General features: G+C 35.7%; 1 protein-coding gene across 12 annotated transcripts; it reads right to left on the bottom strand.

Annotated features, from left to right (window-relative positions):
- Positions 1-6,833: 6,833 nt before the first annotated feature.
- LOC108169416 (NAC domain-containing protein 75-like) lies at positions 6,834-15,857 on the bottom strand. Of its 12 annotated transcripts, none has more exons than XR_011576361.1 (5): positions 15,617-15,857; positions 15,424-15,524; positions 15,107-15,215; positions 10,629-10,918; positions 6,834-10,390 (listed from the first exon to the last, which is right to left on the bottom strand). XR_011576361.1 is itself a non-coding variant. In XM_070814236.1 (5 exons), exons 3-5 carry the CDS (start codon positions 10,749-10,751, stop codon positions 7,482-7,484), a joined length of 306 nt encoding a protein of 101 aa, XP_070670337.1. In that variant the 5' UTR covers positions 10,752-10,918; positions 15,107-15,215; positions 15,424-15,857; the 3' UTR covers positions 6,834-7,481. The 12 variants fall into 12 exon arrangements, 1 of the variants encoding a protein (XP_070670337.1); XR_011576366.1 differs by having other exon boundaries at positions 15,107-15,162; XR_011576362.1 differs by having other exon boundaries at positions 15,424-15,498.
- Positions 15,858-16,105: the final 248 nt, after the last annotated feature.

Raw genomic sequence — 16,105 nt, 5'->3', positions numbered from 1 at the left:
GAAATTTCAAAAATGCCCCTTCATTTCTTTCACAATAAAAAAAAAAAATTTGAGGCAAATTAGTAAAAAAAACTGTATTAAAAAAAATCTAAATAAGATGTATATGCGTGCTGAAAATTACTGTTTTTATAGTGATAAACCAATTAAAAAAGGATAATAAAAAAAAAATAGAGAAGAAGGTTAAGGACTGTTTCCGTATGACCATTTCATAACAAGTTTTCTCCTTACATTCCTATGTTCTCATTACATTGTTTTTTTTTTTTTTTTATAATGAGCATGTGACTAAATTATATACATTTGTGTGATGCATTGTGGTATAATCCGAAAACAAGGTTCGGAAAATGACATTTCGGATTTATTTCCCAACTATTAGGATAGCCTTCATGTTTCCGAGCAGTCATTTATGTTTAGTATATGTTGTGTATCAGGCTCCAGTATGCCTAAACTATCTTAATTAAAGTTAGGGTTCTTCTTTCTCTTTATGAGCCCATCATAGAATGCAAGACCAGAGATCAAATGGCATGCTTTTTGTACAAATTATTGAATCCAACCGTTGATAGGAGCATATTTATGCGACTTAGTTAGCTTGTTTTCTTGTATTTTCGTGTGTTTATTATAGTGTTTTAAGCTATTTTCGTGTGTTTGTAGGTCCATATGACAAAGTTGGCAAGAAAATGTAATTTGGAGCATTTTGAGGCAGTTTTGGGCACCAAATTGATAGCTTATGAGTGGAGCAAGATGGATGGACGAATTTGAAGTTCAAGAGGCTACGAATGTGCTGAAAAGAGTGAAGAAATAAATCAATGACAAAGAAGATAAGGAATCAGCTCAAAAGAAGGAGTCATTATCCAAAACCTTATCCAACCTTATCTTATCCAAACTAACCTTATCTTATCTTATCCTTTCCTAATCTAGCATTATCCAATCTTATCTTATCCAAATCAGTTTGTGCCTTAATTCTAGCCATTTATAAGGGATAATTATGCATTTAAAATACATATTTCAGATTCTAGAAGCCTTATCTCATCTCCCTACAAAAGTGGCGCCCCAACCCCTTCTAGAACCCCTTTTCCTAGTTGTGCCGCACCCTATATCCTTGTTCCTGATGGTTTTTGATGTGTAATCCTAATCCCCTTTGGTTTCTGATTGTTTTAACCAATTCCACTTGGGTTTTGGTTACACAATCCTTGTCCCAATTTGATTTCAGAAACTTAGCCTAATCCTTAGGAATTGTGCCGCACCTAGCCCTATAAATACATCCTTTCTGCCACAATTCAAATCACCACCCTCTACCATATTTCTCTACACCATTCACTACAATTTTGTGCCATATACACCCATACACATTCATCCCATTGTGCCGCAGATTTGCAAGGAGAAAGGAGAGGAGACCCTTGGAGCCGTGCTTGCCATTCAAGACGTTGGATTGTTGGAGCATTTCTAGGTGTATTCTATCCATTGTTTTAATGTTTAAATTTAATTGTCTTTGTTTAATTGCGAACATGAGGAGCTAAACTCGTTTTAGCTAGGGGGAAATTCAAAGCCATGAACATATTTGCAATATGAATTGATTACTTCCAGTTGTGATTTCATGAATCGTGAATGCAATTTACTTAACTGTTTGATTAAGAACTTATTCTTGTTTGTTGATTAAGGGTGCACACTTAGTTTGCATGCAGGGATTTGATGCTAAAATATAAGGGAGTTTCACCTAATAGTTATGAACTTATATTTATAAGTAGTGGAGGTTGCTAGTCACGATCGCGTTAAGTGAATTCCTGGCAGGAGTATCATGCTATTCGTAGTTACGATGCCTTGTCAATGCTTATGATATTCACAAAGCTTAATGATCTTTGATTGTATCTCTATTATGCTGTCATGTAGGGAACTATTGAAGAATAATTTGGTTGCCACTGCGTTGTCCATCCAATTCAACGACTTAAGGAAAATCTGAGGGTTAATTAGTGCTTTTCACGGTTAATCTGGGGCGTTGAGGTTCATGGTTTATTGGAAAAACAACTAGAAATCGTTTTGTATGCAAGTGTGTCATGTGTGGAGAAGAACCCTCTAACTAGCCAATCACCCATATTTCCCCCAAATTCGTGTCTAATTTGTCTAAGTCCTTAATTTACTTTGTCTTTACTTAAATTTCGTCAAAAAACCCAATCCCCTTTACTTTGCCGTGTCAAGTTAGTTAGAATCTGTCCAATTTGTGTTTTTAAGTATTTTGAGTCAAGTTAAAATCAATTTTCATCCAATTCACCCTCTAGTGTCTAGTTTGAGTCTATTTGATTGTTTTTTGCTGTTTTGAGTCTTTTTAGTTTGTTTTGAGTTCTTTGAGTCTAGTTAAGTGTTTTTAAGTCTAGTTTTGTGTTTTTGAGTCATATTTGTGTAGATTAGCAGCCCTAGTTAATCCCCGTCTTAGAACGATCACTACTTTCATATACTAAAACTATCTTAATAGGGTTTAATTTGTGTGTTAGAATATTTCACATCAACCGTTGTCAAATGGCATGCTTTGTGGACGTCGGGACTCGCCAAGACCGCTATTAGTGCTCTTCCTATCTCTTTGGGCAATTGCAGTGTCTCATCAATGCTAAAGTATAACGCCATGCTTTCTTCATGCGTAAGAGTTTTCTCTTCTTTGACGACGATAGCTTTGCCTTTTGAAGGCTCTTCTATCTCTACTTTAACCATATGACAAGCAGCGGTAGTGCATTGTTGGAAGAAATCATTTCGGAAGTACTTGTGCAATGAGATAGGAATGCACGACTCTTGCTCCATATGTTCCCCATCGTAAGTTGGCTTAGCAGCTCTTACGTTTCTCTTGGGCTTCCTATTGTTGCAGCGGCGGTGCTTTCTCGCTTGTTCCATCTTTAGCTTTACGGCTTGTGGTCTTGGCTTCCTTGTCTTTTTGTAGGTCACCGGTGTCCACCCTTCTTCATCGTCGGTAAGTGCATTTTGGTCACTTGCCCCCATCGATGGTTGTGTAGAAGGTGTCGTGTGGCTTGGGTATAGATGAGAATAAGCATGCGTTACTTGGATAGGCATGTGATTGAATGATCCAAACACCATTGCAGTAGTGTGTGTTGCGGTTGTGTCTCCAAGGTCGAGTTCAATTTACCCTTGTTGTGCCAGCTTCATGATGAGCTCATTGAGGACGAAGCACTTGCCAACAGGATGACTTATGATACGATGATATTTGCAATACCTAGGATCGTTAACGCGATTCATCTCTTTAGGGCGTTTGCACTCAGGTAGCTCGATCACCTTTTTCTCCAACGGGTCATCTAGCATTGCAGCCATGTCAGAGTTTGGAAAAGGGTAGGTCTTATACTCCAGCTCTCTCAAGGTGTTTTTATACTTGTTCTTCGCGTTGGTAGCGGGAACAGTTTGATCATTTCTTGGTGCCATTTATTTTTTGCGGATTTTGAAGACAAAGATGAAAGGCAGATATGTCCCACTGGGCGTGCCAAATTTGTAAACACAAAAATTATGTATCCAATGAAACAAAAACACGTGTACAAAGTAGATTTGTATTGATTTGAATTTGTAGGTTACAATCTCTATTTACAATTTTCCTCTGATTCAGTCTTCAAATTTGATGTAGATACGTGATTGTTGATCCAAGGGTTGTGATGACTTGATCTCTGACGAACAGTTGAACAATTGCTTCAAATTTTGAGCTTGAAAACAACTCGTGGATGATCTTCACCTCAAGGGTGCGGTAAAGGGTAGTGTTTGATGCGGGATTTCGTTGCTTCAAGGGTCTTGGCGACTTGATCTTGAAACGAACGTTGCTACAAGTTTATAAGCTTGCAACAAAGTCTTAAAGGAATCGGCACGACCGCTTATTGATTCTTCAAGGAAGTGCTTCGGCTTTGGTTGAATGTTCTTCGAAGAGAATTTTAGCAGCGCATTAGTTTTCAAAGGTTTGGTAGAGGTTCTTATGTGTAGAGATTTTTCGACCCTTATGCTTGTGAGAGGACCTTGTATTTATAAGCTTCTCAAGGCTTGCCTTTGAGTTGATTTGGCTTTGATTCATGTCCTAATTCGTTCATGGGAGAATTTAGGGATGTTTTGTGTCTTAATTTCAGCCATTATACTCCCTTGGCCGAAATTATAAGGCCTTGTTGCCTATTTTGTGAGCAATCTTCAATTCTTGCTTGTTTTATGAAGATACCTTAACTTTCTTTTCGATTTCGAGAGTATTTTGATCCCTTGCCGAATTTAAAAGGGATTCTCCCTTGTTTTGCCGAGTTTTTGGGAAGTTTTCTACCTCTTTTGCTTGATTTGTGCCACATGTCATTGATGACTTGTCCATTTGTAATGAGTCATATGCCATATGGAGTTTTGTGATGCATAATTTGTATGCAACGAAATTTACATGCCTACATTATTCTCTTCCTTATTACTATAAATAAAGGCATTATGTGGGGGAATAATACACATTCCTCTACAAATCCCTACAAACACATCTCTTTCCATTATCTCTTTATGTCGTCGACCCCCTTAAATATAGGCCACAACACGTTATCAGCACGCTCCTACCTCTGTGCTTAGGAATCTGACGAGGAAGCTTTTCTACATTAAACCAGTTCATCCATATCATCACGTAATCATGTTCTTCCAAAACAACGATTTTTATCTCGATATTTTTGCATCCCTGATAACATGAACATTCATCATAATGCATGACCCAACTTTACGTTTTTCGAATTTTAGATTCTACATAAATTGTGCATGCATTCTATTCATAATTGTTGAATTATGTGAATTTGATATTTGTCATGAATTGCATCAAATATATGTTTATTCATTAAAATTATATATGCTTTGAATTAATTGAAAAAAAAGAAGAAAAAAATGGAAAACTCTTAGGGTTCTTCGAACCCATGACATGTGGCTCATACCCAAGCTCACACGAGTTTTCTTTGGGTCGCGATGCATTAGAGCCGAACCCATGCTCCATCTGAGACGACACCGTTTTGGCAACGAAGCCAGCACCCAGTGCCGCCCGTAGTCCATGGCCTCACCACCGTTTTACTAGGATATCCACAACCTGAAGTCGTGCTTTTTGGGACTCAACCATCGTCAAAGACGATTGGTTTCTCAGAAAAATCAATGAACATTAGTGAATTTTTCGACGGATTCTTTGAATCCTCAAGGTTTCTCAGACCCACCTTTCGGGACATTGAAACTTAGGTTTCTGTCCAAATTTTGGGATCTGATTGAAACCCCGTGCATCGTCGTGTCGTGGACGACCGAGGGAAGTCGCCTGAAGCGACACCAGAGAGTTTTCTGGTTCAAAATCCAACACCTAACATCGTTGAGGTGCCCTGGGTTTTCCAGACCCGAGCCTTAATGGGCATCTAACCCTCGGGCCAGCATCACACATCACCTTTTTGGGCTTGTTGTTTGCTACCATGGCCCATATCCAATAGAAGGAGAGGAATGTTTCGTTTGAGGATAGCCAAGAATCTCCCGCTCAAAAACTACCCCAACAGATGAGGTAAGAGAACTAAACTTTTGAGAAAATGTGACAGAAACTTATCCCCAATGACTTATGCCTCAAAGAAGCATTACCAAAATGTAAATAATTGTAATCATCCAATGGAAAAACTGGGAGGTTATTGCTTTAAGTTTATACATTTTGAGTTGATGAAAGTATAAAGTATAACAAAGCTGTATATGTGGCAAAGTGCGATGACTTTGCACCAAGGATTGTAAATCAACTATCTAACCTGACATAGATCATTGCCCTCAACCATAAACATAAAATTTAAGAAATAATATACTTTTCCTTTGCTTAATCAATTTTCTCAAGGCTCCCTGAACTTTCGATCTAAGGGTTGCTAGTGCTGATTCGAGGATTGCCGAGCATCGCACATCACCTTTTTGGGCTTGTTGTTTGACTTTACTACTCGGCCCATGAAACACTAACCGGATCAGTTTTTGGGCATCGAACCCTCAGGCCAGCATCGCACATCACACTAGATCAGAGCCCTTCTCGGGCCTCTGCTTTGGGCTTGCGCCTGCAGCCCAATAATTTTGTGATGCTGGGCCTACTTGCATGCTATGCTCGAGCCTATTCCAGCCCATTCTTGGGCCTGGGCTGCATGATGTTGAAGTTTCTTTCGAGTGCAAATATAAGGATAATATAGCGGTACAAGTAAAGCTGTCGAACCGCAGGGACTGAGAAACAAATTAGTATAACCTTTGACTTTTACAAATTAGCATTAGTTAAAGACTCCTTATGACTTAAAATGGGGGGTTTGAGTAATTTTGGAAAAGAAATAAAGACAGAAAGAAAAGGGAAAAATTAGAACTATCTAAAAATAAACCTAAGACATGAAATAGGTTAGAAACATTTTTAGGACTTAAATCTGACTTCAAATAAACAAAGGCCTTCCCCTAAACATTTCTGAATCAGTGATATGATCTTTTAACTTATCCCTTTTAAATGCACAACTAAGATGTTTACATATCTAGCATGGCATATAACTGGATTGTATGAATCCTCTCTTACTTTGCATGTCATATACATAAAACTTATATTTATAGATGCAATCTAACATGACATATACTCAAATTTAGCACCTAGAAACTAATTAAGAACGAAGATGATTATTAACATCACATGAATCCTAGAACATGACATTTATCCTAGAACTTGATAAACTAAAGCAACCATCCTTATCATTCCTAACAGAAAGAAGATATGACAGTCATCTTTATCATTCCCAACAGAAAGGAACATAAACAAGGTAGCTAAGCTTGAAAATATGTGCTTGAGATTGAAACAGAAAACTGATTCTAGCTTGCAAATGAAATTGATAAACCAAAGCTGCATCATAACATTAATTCAATCATGTCTAGGGCTTCAAACCAGCCTTAAGTATCCATAAACTAAATTAAAAACATAACAAAATACATAAAAAGTTAGGAAAGCTAGAACTTAGAAACTGCTCAAGGCTGAAGACTCATGCTCTCAACAGATACTGTGTTTTTTTCACCTCTTCTTTTTCCTTCTGATTCTATGCATTTTTCTCCTATTAAAAGACTTAGGAATTTTCTAACATCTGACATATTCACATCCTTAAATTGATTGTCAGTTATAGCTCATTACGATCAGCTTTTAGTATAGGAGTAACAGAAAACTAGTTGTTATCAGAATTTGTAACTGCACAGCTCCTCTTTATTCTGTCATAACTTCTTGTCGAAACCTCCAAATCACAAGCTGTAAAGACCATCAGAAAGAAGACTTCTAGGATTTTCCAACCATATATGGCCCATTTTCTAATTCGTTCTGAGCACTTCGAGGCAAAGCTCGCAAATTGGCCGTTCTGCAAGGGCCTTTTTCTGGCGATTCTTGGGTCACTTGTGGGCCATGGTCTGGTCTTGGGCGAGTTGGGCTTCAAACTATCCATTCTAGGCTCTTAAAATATTCAAAATAAGATGATTTCTTCAAGCCCTTACTTTCATCCTGTAATACAATACAAACAACAAAATACCTTGTGATGCATAGAGATTTTAAGTCAAAAACCTAAGTAAAAGAGAGCATATAAATATAACTTTATGTACTCAACACACGACTTCAATTTGCTTAGCCCACCCATGGGCATTGGGCCATGTTTTTGGGCCCCCAACTTCATTATTTTTTTTTTTAGACAATTTGGGTTTTATACTTTTTTCACCCACACTTTAATTTTGACCCGAAGCCCAAATAATTAATTCAAGTATAATTATATACCTGAAGTTCTATTTGCATATTTCTGTATATATATTTGTGTTTGTCTGTGAGAATATATAAACCTGAAGTTCATAATTATTTCGAAAATTGATGTTTCTAAAAACATGTCTTGTTTGAAAACATAAAGTTTTCCTTAAAAACATCATCCATGAAAACCTGAAGTTTTTTCTTCCAAATTTAAACCAATACATGTCTTTAAAAACTGAATGTTCTATTCCTATGTGAATGGATTGATTTTTTCTCCATTACACTAACTTAAGTAGGTCTAAGATGTGAAGCTCCATCTCACTGCAAAGAATTTACGTCCTGCTATTGAAGATGAGACGGACAACCCGGTTGGCGAAGCCGAGAAAACCACTGCTATGATCTTCATCCGAAGACATATTCACGACACCTTGCAAACCAAGTACCTTGCTAAGGAGGATCCACGAGCACTATGGGTTTTTTAGCCGCCATTGCTCTATCTAATTACAGAGCCCTAGATGATTCTGAAATCTATATGTGTGGGCACACTCACCTATTTATTATTGGCATGCAAGGCATTGGTAAATCCTCTATTAAAATACTAGTATGCCTTCAATTTTTACCTTATATTAAAATACTAGTCTGTAAATTTTTGGATTGATTGCTGGAAGGGTTGTTCATTTGTTTCTTTTGCATTTAAAATTAAGATGGAGATATCCCTTTTCACCGAGCGAAACAACATAGGCATAGTTGAGTTATCGACTGTTGACTTGGAGCAAGTCGATATTATTGTTTTTGTCGTGGATTCTTCTGAACCAAAGCTTAAAGAAAATGCTGAGTAGATAAATTGTGTTTTTTTTTTATATTTAATTTAAGTTGATTTAATTTAGTTATGTAAAGGAGAACACTCTGTGTTGTTTACGGAATGTCCAAAGAAGTTGAAATTCAGTTTGTTTTGGAAACTTATAAAAAGTTGTTCTGTTAAACAATGAACCTCAAATTGTATTTGAAATGTTGCCTCATTTCCACCCCTGTAGGTTTCTATACAGTCTTTTAGCAAAGATGGATAAGTTTGGGAAGACGAAAACAAGCATTCTTGTCATCTTCACCAAGCTAGATTGCCTGATGACTCACTCGAGAATGGTTTTAACTTCATTTTTTATGGATCAACTGTAAAGGTTGCGTGTTTAATTATTTTTGTTTTTCTTTGTTAATTAAATCGACTTCATATTTGTGGTTAAAAAGATTGTTAATTAAATGATGATTGTGGTATACAAGAAGCCAAAATAGTTAAACACACGACCATTACAGTCAATCCATAAAAAATGAAGTTAAAACCATTCTCGAGTGAGTCACCAAGCAATCTAGCTTGGTGAAGATGACAAGAACGTTTGTTTTCGTCTTCCCAAACTCATCCATCTTTACTAAAAAAACTGTATAGAAACCTACAAGGGTGCAAAATGAGGCAACATCTCAGATACAATTTGAGGTTCATTGCTTAACAGAGCAACTTTTTATAAGTTTCAAAAAAAAATTGAATTTCAACTTCTTTGGACGTTTCGTAAACAACACAGAGTATTCTCCTCTACAAAACAAAATTAAATCAACTTAAATTTAAAAAAAAAACACAATCTACCTACTCAGCATTTTCTTTAAGCTTTGGTTCAGAAAAATCCACGATAAAACCAATAATATACTTGCTCCAAGTCAACAGTCGATAACTCAACTATGCCTATGTTGTTTCGCTTGATGAAAAGGGACATCTCTATCTTAATTTTAAATGCAAAATAAACATATGAACAACCCTTCCAGCAATCAATCCAAAAATTTACAAACTTAGATAAGGTAAAAATTGAAGGCTTACTCATCTTCTAATAGAGGATTTACCAATGCCTTTTATGCCAAGAACAAGTAGGCGAGAGAGACCACGCAGATAGATTCTCCAGATTTCAGAATCATCTAGTGGCCTGTAATTAGATAAAGCAATGGTGGCCATGTCGGACTGGTCCACAGAGTCCTCTCCCTTAACAGGTTGGACTGGTCCACAGGAATCATCACAATGGCCTTCCTTGATCCAGTTAAGGATTGCTTGATGGTTGGTTCTCTTATTTTTGGTTAATTTCCATGTTTTGCCATCTATCTATCTCTCTCTATCTCTAACTTTCTAAAGGATCTAAATATATATATCTTTCTCTTCCAGAACTGATCAAATTAAGCATATAATGAATTAACTGTGAAATGTAAAAAAAGAGAGAGAAAAGAGCAACATAAACAAAATTATCCAAAGTGAGGAATTGAGAAAAGGAAAATTAGCAGTAAGTAATTGTAACATAAAGAGAAAACTAAGCACTCAATCGATGCTCTCTACCACTAGATCTGGAGAGAGAGAGAGAGTAAGTGATTGTAACATAAAAGAGAAAACTAAGCACTCAATCGATGCTCTCTACCACTAGATCTGGAGAGAGAGAGAGAGACTTATATTCAAATATTTTTACCTGGAAGTTTTTCAGGATGGGTGTAACAAATCCCATCTCCTCCTTCAATTGTAGGGATGAATTCATCAATCAAAGGGTGAGATTTGGAGTCTTTGGCTTCTACCTTTGCTTCAAGGTGTTCAATTAGTTCTTGATCTGTTGGATCAAATTTCACTCCTGCTGGTAGACCTAACCAGTCCTGCAAGCAAATTAGCTCCATTTAATTTTATTTCACTAAAAATATTGAATTAAAGCACCCATAAAAAAGAGAACAAACTAATCAAAGTAAAAGATAAAGATGGACCCTTTTTATATTAGCATAAAATTTTACTCCATATTCAAAATAATTACTATCAAACAATATTATGCAAGAACCATAATTCTTCATACGCCAAGCTAAGAATATTAATTGTTGGATTAATATGATTTACTCGTACCGGCTTTCCTTCGAACTTGTGTCCACAACCGGGACACTGCTTGGATCCGCACATCTGATGCTCTTCAAGCTTTGCATCAATGAGATCAGAACTTCTGATGGACCCCAAATTACTCTTACTCATTGCTCTTTTCAAATGAGATGCTATCTTCTTCTTTCTCTCAAACTCATCAACATACCGTCTTCTGAGAAATTTTCGTCATCCTTGTTAAAACGCCTGCTGCTCATATCCCAGCCGCTTTCTCTCTATACACAACTCATACACAAATTTGATTGAGATCTGCTGATGAACTGTGTGCACAAAAGGGTACTCTTAAAAAAAAAGTAATGAAAAACATATATTCGATATAATATATATATATATATATATATTTGCTGGATTGATTCTGGGAATTTGATTGAGGATCGAAATAGGAACTAATTATCAAGCAAGAATAACAGCTTCATCAAGCTAATGAAGAAAGGAAGCAAAATATCGTAAACAAGTTTTGAAAGATTGTAAAGTTTTCTCCCTTTGCCGAATCCAATTAATATGAAAAAGGAGGGATTTTTGCAGAAACCAAGTGAGATATATGAAACCCAAGACAGAAATACAGATATTTTGATTGAGGAAAATCAGTGAGGAGGAGAGAAGAGGGATCTGAGGTAAGCTAGGGAGAGAAAAAGAAAGAAACTGTCACAGTGAGAGATTGAGCTATAAACCTGCTTTAACCATGGAAAACACCAGAGAGAGAGAGATGAGAGTTTCCCTCTCTACTTTAACTGAAAGGGCAGTGAGAAAAAAAAGGAAAAGTTGTCCTCAAACCCCTAACTACATACCACCTTTAAGCCCTTGAAGCCTTATTTGCTAGGCGGTTTGAGAGAGAGAGAGAGAGAGAGCGAGAGAGAGAAATGCACAGAGACATACGAGAAGAGGATAGAAAGAGAGAAAGAAAACCAAGTTGGTTGTGCTCTAAAGAAAGCTAGAGAGCCTTGACTACAAAAGCAAAAGGCAAGAAACGGCCTTCACAGCTGTTACTGAGGCACAAATACAAAAGCAGATGAACCCATCTTTGCAATATTTATTGAAAAAATTGATTTATATGTATAATATTATAGTATATATGTGTCTATATGTATAAAATAATGGTTGGCATTTTCATGGTAAAAGGCGGAGAGAGAGATAGAGAGAGAGAGAGAGAGAGTCTGCCATACAAACTGCCAAAACTAGTTCAGCCATACCCTAGCAATAAATGATGCAGTAAATACTCTCATCTACTAAGAACAAGAACAAGTCCTAGGACAAGGGACATTGATTAGATGATGATGAAAACATAACAAATCTCGCTAGTATATTACTTTGTTATTTTACTTTTACTTTTTCTAGGGTTTAGGGCTAATAACAAGCCAACTAAAATCCCTTAAGCTCAACTAAAAGCATTTTAATTTAAGGAAAAATTAGTTTCTATCGTTTTTTCACTGAAATCTTATCAGTTTTTAAATTTTGATCAAATTCCCTAGCATTAGTATTTTAATAAACTACATGTCAATTACATAGTTTTTTAAAATAAAAATTACTAATTGATTTAGTTTTTTTGTACTCACATCCTTATTAAACTCCTAATTAATTTTCAAATCAAAACATTTCCAAAAAAATAAAAATTAAATTAAAATAAGTTTGTAGCTATTAATTTTTTATTCTTATATGTACCCATTTATAGAACTTTTTAATTTTTTTTAATTAAATATATCAATTTGTTATATGTCAAATGTAACATTTTTCAAATATAAACTGTACCCGTTTTTATATAAAATTCATTCAATCTTTTTTCTAATTCTTTTTTTTTAATTATAAAGATACATTATATTTCGTTCATTTGAGAATGTATTCATGTCAATTTTAAACTTATAAAGGTACATTTTTTTTTTTGTATTTTTTAAAAATGTAACCATGTTTCGGTACAATATAATTTTTGGTTAGTTTTAATGAACGTATCCATATATACACACACACACACACACACACTTAATCTATTGGAGAAAATAATTTATCTTTAATATTTTTAATTCCATAAATTATGGGTTTTATTTAAAATCTCATTGATATAAATAACTACAAATTTTATTTTTAATTTAAAAATATAATAATATACATAATAATACATTATTAGATTAATATCAGGAACTTAGATCAAAAACTGAAAACAACAAAGGTTTCAGTAAAAAAATATTGGTAGTTAGAGATCGCATCCAAAGTCTTCCTTAATTTAATTAGTTCATTTCATTTTATTCCGAACAATTTAACTTTTAACCTATAAACATCTTTTCTGCTCTAACCCTTCTGGCTTAAAATTTTAGCTCAAGATTATTAAAGAATGAACTTAGGCTAATTTTTTTCTTAAATTTACTTTTTTTTTTTAAATTATGTAAACTATCGTAAATTAATTCTATGAACATTTTAATCTAAAAGTAATTAAATTCTACTAAATCCATATAAAACTTATAAAACACTATGGAAAAATATGAAAATCATGATAGAAATGTATAAACACAAATTTTAGAAATGGTAGAAAGAAAAATTAGAATAATTGTAGGAGAAAAGTAAGTTTTGCGTAGATGTTTGAACAAATACATAGGTATTTATAGAATTTTTTGGTAAATTTTGAGTTAAATAATTTTTTTAATTATTTTAGTCATTGGATTTCCAATTTGAGCCATTAGATTTTTTTTTTACTATTAAATTTGATTATATTTGATCTCAACCGTTAGATTCAATAAATATATAAATATAAAAACAAAAAAATATATAAATTTGAATCTAGGTCGTTGGATCAACCAACGGCCTGTTGATCGCGACCGTCAGATCAAAGTAGCTGTTGGGACGCTTGGGAAAGGTGGCCGATAGGCCCACGTGGGTGGGGCCTTGTCTGTCTGAAGGGTTGCATGTCGTGAGCGTCATGCAAGTGGGTGGGGGGGGGGGGGATTGGCGCACAGACGCCTGGTTTCACTCATTTACGTGAGGGTGAGGCCCACACCGAATCCTGGGCTAAATTTTGAGGGGAATTTAACTTGGGTTGGGTTTGGGGGGGCGGGGGGGGAATAGGGGGAAATTTGGCATCTAGCCCATAGTTGGAGATGATCTCATACATAATTTTCTCACATTACATGCACATCGCACTTGCATGCATGTCACAATCTTGGCTTATGAGAGAGAGAGAGAGACCGCGCGCTGAACTAACTCTATCCAGAATTCAGATCTACTGCTTGCCGTTTCGCACGGCACCAATGATCATGCATGTCATGTTACATTGTTACCAAGGAAGAAAATATCGGTAATATCGAAAATATCGGTAGTCCAAAAACACGGAAATATCGATGAAAATATCGGGATAATATCGATATCGATCAAAATTACATGGAAACCATGGAAATTGTAAGAAAAACTTGAAAATTTTTATTGAAACTTTGTAGGATGTTTATTTGTTCAATTATCTATTAGTTTATCACAAAAAAATGGAAGGAAATGCATTGCATGATGGATTTAACATTATCAAGTTGATTATATAGCGAGCTGACAAATATTGTGAGTGTAGAAAATATGTAGAAATTAATGAAAGAAGTCTAAACACACCATAACCATTTATATATAATGAATTAGTACAATATTTTACACTTTATACATTGCATGGTAAGATACATGAGTGACTTAGTACCAAATAGAGTTCCTATAAGGTTCAAAATTTTCATTATCTTCATCATCTCTATGTATAAAGTGAGTGTATTTTGAAGAGTAGTTAGCAACCATGGCAATGGTTTTCAAGAACCAAAACCCAAAAGTCAATAGGAAATCGAATACTTCGGTATTTTTCGGGATTACCAAACAAATGGGATTTGAAAACCAATCCCATATCGAAAATTTCGGTATTTTTCGGGATGGGATTCCCGAACTTCAGGATGGTTTTGGTTTGGAATTTTTCGGTTTGGGTTTGGGACTTTTTCGATTTGGTTTGGGATTTTCCGGAATTTTTTCCAACCCTACCATGTAAGTGACCAAATAAAAAATAGAAAAATTAAAAACCACATGCCATTGACTAAGTAATTAATTGACACAATTTAAAATATAATACCACAAAAAATTTGGAATATGTGCAAATTTGTTTCTTGTAAAAAGAATTCAAAACAAAACCATATATATAAATATTGTAGCATATTATCACAACATAAGTGGTATAGTGGTTAAGGCCTTAAGGAGTTAAGTGGGAGGGGTTCGAACCCCTCTATGCTCAAAATTGAGACTTTTCAAAATTTTCAGGAATTTTTGGATTAATATCGCGATATTTTGATGAAAATTCATTGGATACTCATTAAAATATCGGTAACAAAAAAAAACGAAAATATCGGCGAAATATTGCCGATATTTTCTTCCATGATTGTTACTAACCCCATGTGGCATGGGGGCTCTTCGTGGTAATGACTCAGTGCAACAGACGAGTTTTATACCTTCAGATTCGTGGATCTTCGTGGTATGATGGACCTCCATCCTCGTGCTTACCGATCTGCATATTGTACCTCGGACACATAACAAATATAGTCACCAGCCAGCAGTCATCTGAATCGGCACATAAAATATCAGAGCGGAAATACATGCAGTTAATCAAGTTGAGGGTGCCTCATTCGGTCCAGGGTGTTCAACTTTGTCATATCACTCACCAGATTTGGGGTCCTCAAAGTTTGGTTCATTATTTTTCTCATCTCATGGTCTTATTTTAAAAATAATAGATCAAAGTTCAATCAGTCAAAAGGGTTACGGTTTATACCTCTCAATTTGCAGAAACGTGAGTTTGGGGACTATTCGGGTATATATCGTCAGTCTCCTTGGGGATCTCGAGTACCTCACACAGAAGAACATCAGTGTGAGCTTATACAGGGACAAATCACAGAAAAATTAGCTCTCAGAGAATTTTCGCAAGCTAAGAAACATGCATCTTGAACCAAGTGGGAGATGATTACCGTTGCATGTGTGAAATGGTCTCGATCTGCATGAATGGAATTCGAATCTTTGCTCAGGGACTGCTGATGATGACGGTCTGAGCTCGAATCGTGATGACTTGAGGCATGGGAGACGAAAGGTTTGGATGAGAAGAGCGGCTAAGGGTGGATATTAGGGATTTATTTCAGAAATGCAGCAAGAGAGAGAAGGCTCTTGAGTTTTCAAGAGAAATGAACAAGAGCGAGAGAGCCAAACGGCTCTGGGCTCGAGACGGCAGATTTTTGAAATGAGAACAGTGGATTTATATAGAGATATTTTAGGGTTTGTGTCCGTGTGAGCACGTGCGAAACAGATGTGTTGGGCCAATGTCACCAGGTCAGTGGTTCGAAACACAAGGACTGCACATTTGTGTTTTCTTTTTCAGCCTTTGCCCGGCATGAAAAGAGCCTTTGCCCAGCACCTCTTTCATGCCTCTAGGTCACCATTTCGAATCCTATCAGGTGCACTCT

Source organism: Malus domestica, chromosome 15 (genome assembly GCF_042453785.1).
Source record: "Malus domestica chromosome 15, GDT2T_hap1".
NCBI classification, from domain to species: Eukaryota; Viridiplantae; Streptophyta; class Magnoliopsida; order Rosales; family Rosaceae; genus Malus; species Malus domestica.
This window is presented reverse-complemented; position numbering and strand designations above follow the sequence as displayed.

Bases quoted from the DNA above. Each gene is read 5' to 3' on its own strand.
- LOC108169416 (XM_070814236.1), bottom strand. From the start codon at position 10,751: ATGAGTAAGAGTAATTTGGGGTCCATCAGAAGTTCTGATCTCATTGAT. The intron at 10,391-10,628 runs GTACGAGTAAAT...ATTTGCTTGCAG, and splicing joins ACAAGTTCGAAGGAAAGCCG to GACTGGTTAGGTCTACCAGC.